Source organism: Channa argus, chromosome 8 (assembly GCF_033026475.1).
Source record: "Channa argus isolate prfri chromosome 8, Channa argus male v1.0, whole genome shotgun sequence".
In the NCBI taxonomy this organism is placed as follows: Eukaryota; Metazoa; Chordata; class Actinopteri; order Anabantiformes; family Channidae; genus Channa; species Channa argus.
The window spans coordinates 11,378,150-11,392,854 of record NC_090204.1 but is presented as its reverse complement, the minus strand read 5'-3'; the positions used below and the strand labels follow the sequence as shown (position 1 = coordinate 11,392,854).

The window sequence follows — 14,705 nt, the reverse complement described above, 5'->3', positions numbered from 1 at the left end:
ACAGCAGAAATAGGTCTAGGCTTTTAAGTTCATCTGTACTAATATTCACAGAAATGCATCAAAGCCACACTAAAGGGGAAGTTTCACACTCAGCAAAACCTCAACAGGAAGGACAGAAACATCCACTAAAACCAGGTCAGATTGTGACAAAGCTTCAGGTCAGTGCAGATGGCAACAGTTAAAATGTTGATAAGAAAAGAGTCAAGAGACAGAGCGAGTTTTAAAAATAACAGTGGTTTATAAAACCCAGATATGACAGGATCACCAACTGTATACAGAAATACAAATACCATCAGGAAAACCATCATAGAACAGCGTTATACACAATGTACAAACTACTCTGTAAAAGGGATTTGGGAACGATGGTTCAGACTGCAAGACATTTTCCTTTCTTTAGGTCTTGAATCACATTAAGCCACAACAGATTTATTCTATTAACTTTTTTTGTATCTTATCAAAGTAGAGCATCCATCTACAAAACTACAGGTGCTATCACATTCAGCTAGAGAGAAACAACATCAAGAGGAAGGATGCACACATATCAAGCACTTTAACATTATGGGGGTTTTGGTGAGCAGTGAAAGCTAAATTTTAAAATGGGATGTCAGGGCTTATCACCATCGAACACACAATACAAAATAACCCTGTTTTTGCTTTTTGCATCAAGTTGCACATTTGATACATCTGTGACTCTGGTCACTAAAACGTTTGTTTTCTCACAGAGAGGCACATTAAATGCTTTCGGCAAGCAAAAAACATCCTAGATCTCCTTCTGAAGTCGACTCAGTTATGGTGTGGGTCCTCTCTGGACTGAGGTTGTTCCTGTGCCCTGCTACAGTGTGACTTCTGTCTGCAGGGCAGTTTACAACAACAGATGTAACATCCACTATATTTTCATGCACATTAACAAATGTACAAATGGTTACACAGCTTCAAGACACAGGAACAGGCCCTAAGCCTCCTCCACAAGCCCTGAATGTAAATCCCCACCCCCAGGAGATGACAGGGCTTTCAAATATGAAGGAATCACTGACACGATACAACCAATCATGATTTTTTCCCTGTTTTTATACAAACACATTTCCAACAAATTTACACACAAAAAAGTGCAGGATTGTGAACAATCAAGAGAAAGCTCCTCATCACCTACAGAATACTGCCTGTCTCGGAGCTAAAATGGCAACGTATGAAATCAATCATTGTCACAGTGCATTCAATGATTGCTAATATACACATCATGTCAAATAAATTAAGATCTATGTACAATGTAAAACATGCAGGCAAGACAACAGAGCCTTTTTACAAAACTACTTGCTGTGTGTCAGGTCTGTGCGAGTGTGTGTTTGTGTGTGTGTGTGTGTGTGTGTGTGTGTGTGTGTGTGTCTGTCATGTTTCACACTAGCAGTTATGACGTGTCCAACATTTGTATTGAATGGAACCCAACTTTTAAACCTAAACTGACACAGGTGAATATTTAGCTCACTGCAGACGGAAGCGTTTCAGTGTTGCTACGGGGAAAAAGTACAAGAAACAACTGTTAAAACTTTGTAAAACTTTTGTCTAGTAGCTCTCTGGGTTTTTGTCTTTACAGCTGATTGCTGGAGACACAGTGTAGCCACAGGGAGAAACAGCAGAGAAGAAACAGTGAAACAGGAAGAGAAAGTGAAACACACACCAGTATTAAAGTTACCATAATTTCTCTGAAAACCAGGGGCCATTTAACAGCAGCAGCAACTCACTTACATTTTTAACCAACAACTTATTACGCATCAATTGGTGGCTTCAGAGTAAGAGTGACTAGCAATAGATGTCACATATACATTACACTTCTCCTACTTGATCGATTTACATTTTGACCTCCCAAACAATTAGCGTCAAGTAATCAAAACAATGAATCCAGTGACAGTGAAACCTAATTTAACTCATTTGGGGGCCAGGAGTTGGACTGGAGCTGTTGAACATGTCAGGGGTATATTTAATAAATATTTAATGTTGAATAGGCTTTTTCATGCTAATGATAGATGGAATTTTATTTATCCATCTTTTCCTTAGAAATTAGGTGAATCAAAAAAAACAAAAACAAAAAACAAAACAATGAAGTTCTACAAAAATAAGTAGCTCCAATTATCACAGGTCACCCAAAAGCAGTTTACCTACACAAAACATAGATCAGCTTGAAAAGTGCCCAGTCTGGCAACACTAAACTTTTCCGTGACCCAAATCATGTAGCAGTGAGTCTACCTGGTTACCACGTGACCATGTGTTTAAAATGCACTGGTTGTGCCAGTGACTGTCAAACAGTTTGTCATTCCCTAAAAAAACTACATTTATGATACAAATAAATTTATGTATGATACAAATAAATGTAAACAAAAAATTGGAATTTCACTGCAGTAAAATTATCTATTATTAAATAAAGTGCATTTTCCCTTCTTAAATGTTTCTCCTGAGTTTCTGGTGAAACTTCTATGCACAAAAAAAGTAAATGCTCAAAAATCTTGCAAATCTTTAAATCACATTGTCCTGCTATCTCAATAAATCTTTCTGACATGAATCTTGAATTTTGGCTTCAATTTATTGTACTTTCATGAATCAAATTCGATCGGTTTAAAAAATGCTCCATGTTAATCCCAGTCTTGCTTCCCGTTTGACAATAATTGGCATATACACTCAGACAATAATGCTATTTATTACAGGATTTCAAGCAGGACAGATGCTGCCTGATAAAATAAAACCTAATAACATGAAATTACCATAAATTTTTGGTTACCTTCAACTTTCTTGGGCAGGTTTGACAGACACCTTCATAAAAACAAAATTTTGGTCGTTAATAGCAACATGCACAATGTAGCTAACAGGTCACTATATGATAACATGAAACAAATTGTGATGTACTGTTGCACTAATTTGAGGTTGGGGATAAATTGAAGTCTAACTATGAGCTTATTAAAAATGTGGCACAAGTCTAAACAGGAGAAACATTTTAAATATTATAAAATACATTAACAATCATTGTGTGGATGCTCACACTAGCCTCACTAGTATAAACAACATATGTAGACATACTGAGCAACTACAACTGAGTAATAATGCACATCAAAATATATTAAATATATTACAAAGTAACTTCACAGAATAGAAACGTTTGAATCAAAACATCCACGTTTTTTTTTTTCTTGATTTGATGTTAAATGCACTTTTCCTGCAAGTGCCTCCAGGGTTGTGATTGCACACAGACATTTGTTACAACTCAACTGGAACAAAAACAGAAAAAAGTAAAGATTGAGTATAAAAACAATCAACAAGTTGAAACCAGTTGATTAGTTCTGATATGCTGCGATGTGTGTTGAGTCCTTTCTCAGGCTTTTACGGATTAATATTAGTCTTTATATTGGCTTGTTCTCCCTGTTGATCCTAGTAGACTTAAAAATGTGTGTAAACAGTAAACAGTCGTCTGGAGCCTGTGATCTATGCAGCTTCTTCTAAATAAATCCAGAATAAGTAAAGACAAGTCTAAAGAAATCTCTTAAAGAAATCAAGACATATTAGAAAAGCCTGTTAAAAACATAAGAGGATAATCCCAGGACAGTGGGGCCTGTTTCCAGTCATGTTGTCCATCTGTGTAGCATCAGCTTCCTCCTCAACCGTAGTGGTCTTACTTTATGTTTGTGCTTCAGCAGGTATCTGTGTGTGTGTGTGTGTGTGTGTTACAGCATGTACTTCTATACTTAGAAAGACCAAATGTATTGATAAGAAAATTAAAATGAGGTAAGTTCTCCAAGGTGAGATCAGACTGACAGTCCTCACTAATTTAAAGGTAAAGATACTACACATACAACTATAAGTGGGAAGGGGTGGGGGTCTTTATAAGTATAGTATGTGTGTATGTGCTTTCGTTGTGGACTCAGCTGAAGGCGTCATCATCCGTGTCTTCAATTAGCACCTTTGTGTCCTTTTTCAATCTAAAAAAAAAAAAAAGGGTTCAGACACGTCAAGAAAACTGGACAAATATGTAATATGATAATTTTATATACCCACATTAAAGGAGAGTAGTAGTATATACCCACATTAATATTAAATCATTTAAATGCATTAAATCATGAACAACATCAGTGACGTGCCTTTTTAGGTTGTTTGTAATATATTTCCTTCATTCAGGGTCTTTCCATTAAAGTCAGACATTGAGTCCTTATTAAAAAGTTATTGTCAAAAAACAAAAGCCTCGAAATATTGGCATTCTTGATATCTTCTATCTAGTCGTATCTAGACAATTCAAAAGAAAGTAGAGGCACCCACTTTTTCAAGAGAATTGAGACGATAACATTTCCTTCAGGTTAACATTACTCATTTTAACCCAAACTATAATGATGCTGTGAGAGGGATTTTTTCCTTACTGTGAAGAGGACAGCAGAGGGCGTCGGAGTGACAGACTGTAGGACCTCTTCCAGGTCTTCTTGCCCGAGCGATTCCGGACGCCATCCTCCTGATCCATCATCTGCTCCAGCAGTGTCTGGTCATCAGCGTTGAGCGGAGCCACAGAGATGTCTCTTACCGCACGGAACTCACCACAGTTGTTCAGATGCTCATTCTCCAGACGGAAGAAGTTCCACACAAAACGCCTGCAGAGAGCCGGAGTGATAAATGGAGCAAATTTGGAATAGAAATCACAATGTATGGGATTGGTTGGGGTGCGGCGTAGTGTCTAGAAGTGTACAGTATGTGTCCATCATTGTTTACTTAGTACTTCGTGGTCTTATCAGCTTCTTTGTGTAACATGATTTCAGTCTATGACCTCTCAGATCCTCTGACATGAGGCAAGGCACTGTACACTATGATCAGAAAACAGCTGAATGTTTTCAAAGACTATTTAAAACATACCTACCATAGCCTGACGTTTATAGCAACTATAATTAGTCGTTCATTAATAGCATTTTATATAGAAGTCTTGAAACTGATTATCTCAGTCTTAAATCTCTGTACACAGGTTTAATTTAAACTGAACAAAATTGCAGAAAGTGCTTGAATCTTTTTTTTAAGCCACTAAGCTTTGAAAGCCGGATATGTGTTCATTTATGAAGCAGCTTTTTAAACGGATTTACTTCATAGAAATTCATTATGTAACTAAAAGTCGGCATGTTGTTGCGTCCCACCTGAAGACCTCGAGAGGAGCCAGCACAGTGACTATGATGTCCCCCACAGAGTGGATCTTGGTCACTGTAGTCAGAGAAATCTGGATTGTCCAGGCAAAACGCAGGATTACGTCTTCTATAATGGCACAGTAGTAGTAGGCCTAGACACAGAGGAGACAGGATTAGAAACCATGGTATGCGAGTGTGTGGATGTGTTTGTGTATAAAATCAGTCTCTACCTTGTGTGGGTAAACAATTTCTTCTCTGAGGAAGATGTTTTCTCCAGCTCCGCGGTCAAAGAGACCCCAGTCCATGCGCAGATCCCAGACCAGTGTATATAGGGAGCTGATGATCGAGAACACGATGAGAAGGTAGAAGAACACGTCGGCGTCCGTATGCCCTTGTTCTGCGATAAGCACATAAACACAGCTGATGCCAGGCGACCGAGTCAAGTTCGTAAGTGACCCAACAAGTACTCAGTGATAAAAAAAACTCCACCTCACTGAAGTCATCGGTGCAGCGTTCCGTTAACACATTAGCCACTAGAGGGAGCGCTCCAGTCATGAAACAACCAATAAAGCTTGATTTAAGATGTGTCATGGCAGATATTACAGCTCAATTCCCACTTTCCCTCAGGCCCCCACACACATCATAATGCCTCCCACCAAATGAATGTGAGAGACTGTGTGAAACATCAGACCTACACACATTGGTGTTGCTTGTTCACTTTGAGAGCAGCGGCAATAAGAGCCTTGGGGAAACAGTTAAAGCACTAACTCATAGTCAGAATTTTATTTTAGATTAAATCTCTTCAGATTTTAATCCAATAGGTGTCCAGTCCAGTACAGTAGACATGTTTTCTGGCTCTTGGGCTGCAACTAAACCACATTATTAATAACATATAAAACATTTATATTGGTAATCATCTGCCAACTATCAATTATCACTCTTTTAAATAAATAGATTAAATAGAGTTCATGTCTTTAAACCTCTTATTTTGTCTGACCAACAATATAAAACTCAAAGATATCAAATTCACAAATATGTAAAAAAATTACATAAACAGAGCAGATGGACCAACAGAATGTGTCTTTTCTTCCTGATAAATACCAAAACAATGGACATAATAATAGCTAAATATATCACTGTATTTTGTTTTGACAGACTGATTCGGTCTTTAGTTACATAGAATTCATAAAAAATTTAATCCTCTTGGAGTCTGAATGCTGCAGAAGGAAGTAGAGAAGAAAGTGTGCAATTTTTAGCTCCAAATAAAAAGACTATTCTTTGTCGACTAAGGAAATTGTAATGCTTTCCTAAAGTAAATAAATCCACTTTTATAATTTTTAAATCCAACAACACAACTGTATTCTGTGCTAAATGAATGTTGGCAGCAATGATGACAATAATTTGCAGATAATTCGTTACAGGTGTTCGCTGTCAACATAGTTAAGATGAGCAGTGTCTGTGTGTCGATGCAGGATCACAGTGGTTGTGATGTGCTTGTTTCTCAGCGGGTGATAAGCACCCAGTGGACCAACAGTGACTCAGAGACACAGACAGCAGCTACCAGACAGAGACCAGGCTTACTGCCATTTGTCATAGTCACTGCTTTCCTGCAACAAGCCAACGAGACGCTGGGGAGCAACACAGGGACGTAACAGAGAGTAACTGCTGAGCTGCTGTGTTAACTGCCACGTCCATGTTAACGTCCATTGTACCTATTGCTTCTTCATTTGAGCAATGGGATGGAAGCAGCCCCCATGGCCACACTGAGATTTCCCAGCCATAGATTAGTTACTTGGTCCTGGACAATTGACTTTTTACTGGAGGATTTCAAGTGATGGGATTTCCTCAGCTTGTGAGGAGCTGAAGTATTTAACCCTACCCTTTCTGTTAAGGGTAATTTGGTTTTGTCTACTATGGTTGGTTACACACTGAGTCATTAATAGGTTAAGCATAGCGGGATGGACATTAAATGGATGTTCAGCAGAGGGTAACTATGGTCACTGTCTCTTGTCACACAGACAATTACTCATAACAGGTCATTCAAACAAACAAGCACACACGCACACAGTTGCTATTTTTTCCACTGACACCCAAGTGGTTAAACCCTATTAAAGATAGAGCACTTCAGCAGGCTCATTTTATGTCTATTTCTACTGATGGGAACACGTTTAAAGCAAGAACAATCAGTCCCTAGTATTACAAAATATTTCTCATCTATTGTCATGATATCCCAATCCATCATTGAAAAAAATGTTTGGATGTCACTCATCAGCAACTATGCAAAGAATATTTTTCCCTTTACACTTCAGTTTAATTTTAGTGACTCTCTGAGGTCCAAAAGGCAACAGTAGAAAATACGTATTAAAAATGTAATAAAATAAATATGTGCAGCAGAACGTGTTGTTTATCTCAGATCACCCTGAGAATTATCTCACGCCAAACCCTGGAGTAAACTGCCCAATTCTGTGTAATAAAGTCAATAAAACTCCAAACCAGCTACTGCAGTAAAACACATATATGCACTGGTGCATCAATATTATCTGAACAATAAAGGATCTAAACACGTCCTCCAGCCACTGCGTTGTTTACTTGCAAGCACAATGCCCCTTCATCACTGAAGGTTAACTCTCAGTAATGGCTCCAGATGTGAATATATTAGCTGCAGCAGGTGTCTGTCTGGCCTTAGCAAGGGTGAACTAGAGTTCAGGCAGCGAGGTCTTACTAAGAGCTGAGTTTCACCGTGTCTTTCATGTTTATCTTCCTAACCCCCCTGTCCTGTATTTTTTTTTTTGATTTCTCCATTACATCTTTCCTCTCTCCATCTAATCTTTTATTTTTAACCCCCCCCCCTTTGATCAATCAGCTCTAAATTTAGCCATCCTTCACTGCAGTTTGACAATTCCATATCCACCCATTTGCACCACAGTCAATCTCTCACAGAGACCAGCAGGACTAATGGTCTGCTTTGGTCAGGGTTGTTTTAGCTGGAGTTTTTTATATTAATGCCAGAGGGAGGTGGAGGGGAATCTTTAAAACCCTCAGACAGTCAAACTTGACAAACAGCTCTGCATTTTTCCTCTTTCACAATGCATTCATTTGTGAATTACCAGGTGCATTCTGTGATTTCCCCTTTGAAACAACATTTCTTTTTGTGTCAGAGGCTTGTGCTCGTCTTGCTTACAATAAAACATCCTCCTTGAATAAGATCAATCCCATGGGCTTTAATCAGCATTAGGTCTGCAACTCTTCTGCATCTAAAACTGCAATACATCTCAAGCTACTCTACATTAAACAGAGACTGTATTGATCCTGCTTATCTGCTTTATTGTGGGGCCTCAAACTGTGTCTTACAGATTTCAGGAACGTTGCCTAAACCAGGAAATCCTCCACCATCTCTCTGGTTACAGCCTCAGAGCATCTGCTGAGATTACAGTTTCATGACAGTATCCAATCAGTTATTATTCACAACACCGAACTGAACATTTCTCTGAGGGCAGAAATCTGCTCTGCTTGATGCGCCACATTAAAATGGATCCAACAAAATGTAGAACTTTCTTTCTTGAAACTGCACCATAGTATGAGCCATAAATCCCAGAGTGAAGACTGGAGCTGGTAATTTAACTGGAAGAACTGGACACTAAAAACCACTTAGACCTCTACAGGAAACTAATAATCATTATGTTTCATTTCTTAGGTAGTTTGCTTTCTTGGAGCTAAACTGTAGGCTATTCCAGGAATAGGTGAGGTCACACAGTAGCCAACACAGCTGTGATCAGGGTCTCATGATATGACATCAGGAGCTCTGCCAGATACCAACAGACACCCCAGTCACATTTTACAACCGGAAACAGCTGTGTGAACATAACAACACAAGCGTGTCTTCTCTGGCAGATGTTGGGTAATTCAGGCAGACTGTGTATCAGCTATCCTGTCTACACTAAGACTACAAGATGTACTTTAAAAAAAAAAATACATCTTCACTTTGTGTTTGTATTGCTTCAGAGGATGTTTTTGGATCATCAGCGCCCGTAATTATTTATCGGAGGCTTTTAAATTTACCAGCACAGTAATTACTGCAGGAGGATTCCAATACCTTCACAACAGGCAGTTTCCTTAACCATTCATTCACATATATTTGTGTGTATGCAAGTGTCTGTCCTCCCACCCTCCTCCTTCACTTAACCAGCGATCAGTCTCTGCCTCCATTATCAGTGGGATGAAAGACAGCTTCATAGAGAATAACACATAAAGAGAGGCCATTAGTCTATGGGCACACGGGCTTCAGACCAGAGGAGGAGGAAGGATATGGTTTAATGGACATCTTTCCTCCTGAACTGGAGGAAAGAAGGCAGCTGAACGTCTGTTTGTGTGTCTTTTTGTCTCTGTTTTTGGTCAATTCAATATTTGATCACTGGCAGTTAGTTTATCAGGCAAGCATAGTGATTTAAATTTATATTGGAAAAGAATACAGTCAAGCAGGGAAATAACATTTAACAGTTTCACTGGTTGAAGAGGTGTCACTGCTGGCAAATATATTATTTGACATCTGAAAAGAATTCAATATATGAATGGCTGAAAAAACAGTTTTGGAATAAGCACGTGGAAAACTGAATGCACTGCAATTGCAAAAGCTAAAGGGATGTTTTATTGCCTTGGTGCTGTGTCTTTGAACATGAAGGCCTTTGTGAATTGGCATCTGAATCAGAATAATAGCAGGATAATTGTGGAGCTGTCAGTTGATTTTTGGGGTAACCGTTCTCTATTTTCCTCTGCTCTTGTTTCAGATAGATCTCCAATGGATGGGAACGTTTTCTTTCTGTCTTTTGCTTCTCCTCTTCTGCTGCCTTCAGACTTAATGTCATATTGTAAGAGCAGAAACTTGTTTATGCATGCCTGCATTTGACAAACCTCTCATTTCTATTATACAGCTCTAGGCACTGGAAGGCAAACGAAGGCCAACTTCTACCATTTCCACTGAAGGTCATCTCTGCTTTCTGAACACACAACTTAATACAAAAGGCATAACAGACATACTTTTAATTTAGTTTGCAGATTTTCAGGTTTAAAGCAGCTCACTGCTGTCAAAACTGTGGAAATGTGTTACCACGTCTGCTAAGCTAAAATAAACCTTATACCTCAGACACATGACACATAAAATAGATATCTGAGTGCACATATGTTTCTGTCCCCTGTTTCTTACCGTTGTGTGTGGCATAAAGTGCTGCAAATGTGACGACAAAGAAGGTGGTGGAATATTTCCCAGCATTCACAAGATGTGGGAAAGCCCTCTTGGTGTCACGGTAACGCCTTAGGCATTGAATAAAGCGCAACCAGGCTGGCAAACATTGAATGATGGCCCGCAGACCATAGGAGTAGCTGTGGCATTCAAAGTCACCACTGTCTGGAAGAGAAAAGGATACGTTATGGTCATCTCATGGTCATCTTCTTTTTCTCTTCCCACCATAATGGCCCACCCTATATTCCCATATACACAGAAAAGCTCATCATTATGGGAGTCACACTGCTAATTCCATTAGCTCCTTGTTAATTGGCTTCATGGAGGCTGAGGTGTCACTCTTGGTCGAGTGGACAGACAGAAATTAGAACTTTATTGACACCACATTTTCCGACATGAACCCTCACTGTCAACTTAGTCAACTGTCAACTATATCATCATCAAATGCCGCTGATAGAAAGCAAACACTGCAATTATAGCATTTTTTACAACAATATTCCTGTTTCAAGATAATAATATTTCCCTTCCTACCATTAGCACAGAAGTTTAGTTTTGCCTCTGAGGTGCAGAGAACATGAAGTTGAAGTTAAAGCCAATCGGATCATGTATTAATGTCTTACCTTGTAATGTGGGCAGGAGACCTTTGCTGTTGTTCCACTGCAGCTCAAAGACATAAAAACAGATAAGATACTCCAGGTCCATGAGAACAAATACCAGAGAGTTGAGCTGATCAGCGAGCCAGAAGTCTGCAAACTCCACACGGTGAAACGGTGCAGTGAACACACGAAACTTGAACCAGAAGAAAGACATTCTTTATCATAAACAGGGAAGAGGATATAAAAGTGTAAACCAATTAATAGAACATTTTTTTATTGCATCCAAGAAACATCTTGGCTGACCTCACTGCTACAAATTTGTGAATTCTGAGTTACTGTTTTCAACACTGTCAATTTGCAATGCACAGCCGTTTAATACTTCAGTAAGTACAAATCAGGGACAAACCTCTATTAGTGATCTGAACACAAGGAAGAAGTAAGCCTCCAGACTTCCTTATCCGCGCATTGCAGGATGCTCTAATAAGCCACGCATTGTGCCACTGTGTGCATGTATTGTTGGTCACAGCTCATGAATGTGCAACACCTGGCAGTGTTTTGAGTCATGTTTCTGCTTCTATAGATGTGTTCTTAAGGATAAGACTTTGGGCAGGAGCTCAGTTATTGACCACTTTTTGTAAAATAACAAAACCCAACTTCACGCTTTCCATTTACCCCCCCGGGCCACATCTGACATTCAGAAGCCACTCTATGCTTCTCTCCATGTACACTCTCAGATGCAAAAACCCACGCACTCTACCTCCACTGTAAATATCTAAGAATATTGATCTTTTTTTTCGTTTTTTACACATATCAAATATTTACATATTTCTCTGCCAATCAAAGTCAGTATTGATCAACTGGCCATGTCGCTCATATATGCTCTGTATGGATGTCTCAAGGTTAAGTCTGCTGCAGTCATGTGGTTAGATTTTCATTTCTTGAGCAAACAGCAGTAAATCCAGTTCCTACAGGTCTGCAGTTTGTCCTATAATGAAATTTTCGTCATCGTCCTGATGGTTGTAGGTAGTTAGCACACTAGACACAGATACATTGTATAGCACTGCTAAAAAGAAAACAATAAGTTGTTAGCTCCAATAAAACTACAATGTCCATATGCATATTCCATGAGGCTAATGTCTGACAATCATGGAAAAAGAGCTAGTTCTAATTCTATTCAAATTCTCTTCTAATCTGTGAAGGTTGTTCCAATTATGCAGTACAAATTAAGACTGGAACAGATTTTGGAGCCACACCAGGAAGGAAGGCCCAGGGAGTGTTGCTGTGGGACTGTGGGACTGCAAGGAGCTTTGAAGGAAAGGACAAAATGATGAGGAGGGGTCTACCGTGAAAAGGGAAGAAGGCAGGCTAAAGTGTAAGAATAAGAGTAGGAGGGACCACAGAGCTCAGGGCATCAGCATACTGATAGATCTGTGCCTGTAATGATTGCACAGTCACAGCCTCCACCTCCCATGAGACAAGGCTGCATCATATTACCCTTCAACCCTCTGGACTCAGTCTCACAATACCTCCTCCACACACACACACACACACACACACACACACACACACACACACACACACACACACACACACACACACACACACACCCTCCCTCCTGCAGCCCTGTAGAACGGCTTCAACAAAGAAGAGAGTAAGATACGATGGCTTTGTAAACATGAGAATTAAGATAGATATTTAAAAAGAACATGCATTCATTGTGTCAGGGACACAAAGACACACACTCAGACGCACAAAGGGCATATCACAATTTTGTCAGCAGCACTGTACGCTAGCAAAATATACAGCTAATTGATTTCTTGGTCTGTTAGTTATGAATGAAAACAAAATTGCCAGAAAAAGCTTGTTTAGTGACCTGTCACCCCACATATAAGGAACATTGCAGTCCAAAAGGGGGAAATAACTACTTACTAAATTTGCATTGTTAGATACATGTGATTATGTTTCCTTTTGTGTGATTAAAGTTCTCACTTTGTATCATTTATAGACAATACGTGGTATCATCATAATTCTACATAATTCTTTTAAATGAAGCAAAGTACAGCTGCAGAAGCCTGAAAGCAATATAACATTCTCTAATAAAAATCTTCCAATAAATAAATGAGTGAACTGACCAGCAGCTTGAGGAGCCAGAAACGTGATTTGTAGTAGCAGGTCTTAAAGGGGTTGATGAGGAAAAGCACCATAAACCCATACAGGATGAGAGGGTTGATCTGCATGGGGACGTAAGTGTACTTTGAGTAAAGACAGGAGAGGATGCTGAGACACCACATCACACCCAGGAAACCAGCAATCTACAGGACACAAAGAAAAAACAAGAAAAGAACATATAAGGGATGCAAACATAACCCTAACCATAACATAGGGATTATGCACATTGGTGCATATTGAACTAGTACAAATGTTCTTTCATCATTCACTAGAGGCAACAAAATGGTCAAGAAGTGTATCAAAAGGTTTAAAATAGTAAAAAAGTTATAATAGAGTAAAATTAATAAAATTACATTGGTGCACAAGTTTGCATCCGCCTTAATAAATTATATAAAAACTAACTTCATTAATTTTGGATAAAGGAACATGTGTACTAGCTCAATGTGCATTAAATATTCTGTTGAAAAAGAAATCTCCAATTCCAGAATTTTGCACCCAACTGTATCTTAAAAAATGTTGCCTGTCTTGATTAGAAAAAATATTCTGTTTTCTAAAGCTCTGGTGCTCAAATTCATTGAGAAATAACTTTTCTCATTCTGACCTCAAACAGGTGCTGGTGTGAGAGATTGCTTCGGGGATTGATCTCAAAAATGAGGACATGATTGACCCCAGCCTTTCTCCATCCATAAGTGTTAATGCCCAACAGGAAGAGGAACTGGATTAACAGGAATCCGCCTCGATAGATCCGCACCAGAGGCCACAAGTTCTCGTCCTTGATGAACACAGCACCTGATAAAACCACAGCACATTTTTGGTTTTCAAGTATAAATTGTAAAACATTTGACTGTCTTGCTGTATTACAAATGTGAGAGAAATACAATAGCATCCTACGAAAACAATCTAGCAAAAATTACTAGTTGTCTTGCACGGATTCTAAATTGTGTAGAACTTACCAGAGAGAATGAAAGTGACTGCAAGAATGATAAATAGGCCGAAGTAGAGACCAACACGAAACGTTGTCCAGGCCAAAGCAGGCTGAGCCAATTGAGGAAAAAACAGAGGGATATTATTACTACATATGCTCCATCACTGTATTAGACAATGTATGTGTCATTTTCCAGCTTATAAAGCCACTTTGACTCGTTTAATCTCCTTCAATATGTTATACACATATGACTATGGGGGGAAGAGATACAGTAAATAGTCACACAGCACTATTCAAGTCAGACATGACAGTAATGTAGACATATCAGTAGGTATAACATGGGGGTAGGGATGGGGAGGAGGGTAAAGTGCCACTAGCTATGATCATTTTCTGAAAAAATGCCCTGTCTGTTCAACGGCACTTATAAAATCAATACTGAAGGCTCTCATGGTTTCTTTTGCCTTCTCTTCCCGTCCTTCCTTTCTCTCTCAGTACCACTCAGGATAAGCTTCTAACCCTTTGCTTTTAATTTATGTTCACCACCATCAAAAAACACAATCACAGTAAGATGAATGCTAGCAATTATGTTTTCTGGGATATTCTCAGGCATAGATGCAAAATTTTTTCTGAATAAGGTTACT

At 39.0% G+C, this 14,705-nt stretch overlaps 1 protein-coding gene across 1 annotated transcript in view; it reads right to left on the bottom strand.

Annotated features, from left to right (window-relative positions):
- Positions 1-215: 215 nt before the first annotated feature.
- The window catches only part of xpr1a (xenotropic and polytropic retrovirus receptor 1a), a 68,737-nt gene continuing 54,247 nt past the window's right edge, over positions 216-14,705 (bottom strand). The window contains exons 8-16 of the mRNA XM_067513408.1: positions 14,093-14,174; positions 13,741-13,928; positions 13,103-13,282; positions 10,995-11,163; positions 10,339-10,539; positions 5,369-5,535; positions 5,151-5,290; positions 4,395-4,619; positions 216-3,962 (exon numbers count right to left, since the gene is read on the bottom strand). Of these exons, the coding sequence (XP_067369509.1) occupies positions 3,905-3,962; positions 4,395-4,619; positions 5,151-5,290; positions 5,369-5,535; positions 10,339-10,539; positions 10,995-11,163; positions 13,103-13,282; positions 13,741-13,928; positions 14,093-14,174 (1,410 nt within the window). The 3' untranslated portion in view covers positions 216-3,904. The remainder of the gene's footprint in view (positions 3,963-4,394; positions 4,620-5,150; positions 5,291-5,368; positions 5,536-10,338; positions 10,540-10,994; positions 11,164-13,102; positions 13,283-13,740; positions 13,929-14,092; positions 14,175-14,705) is intronic.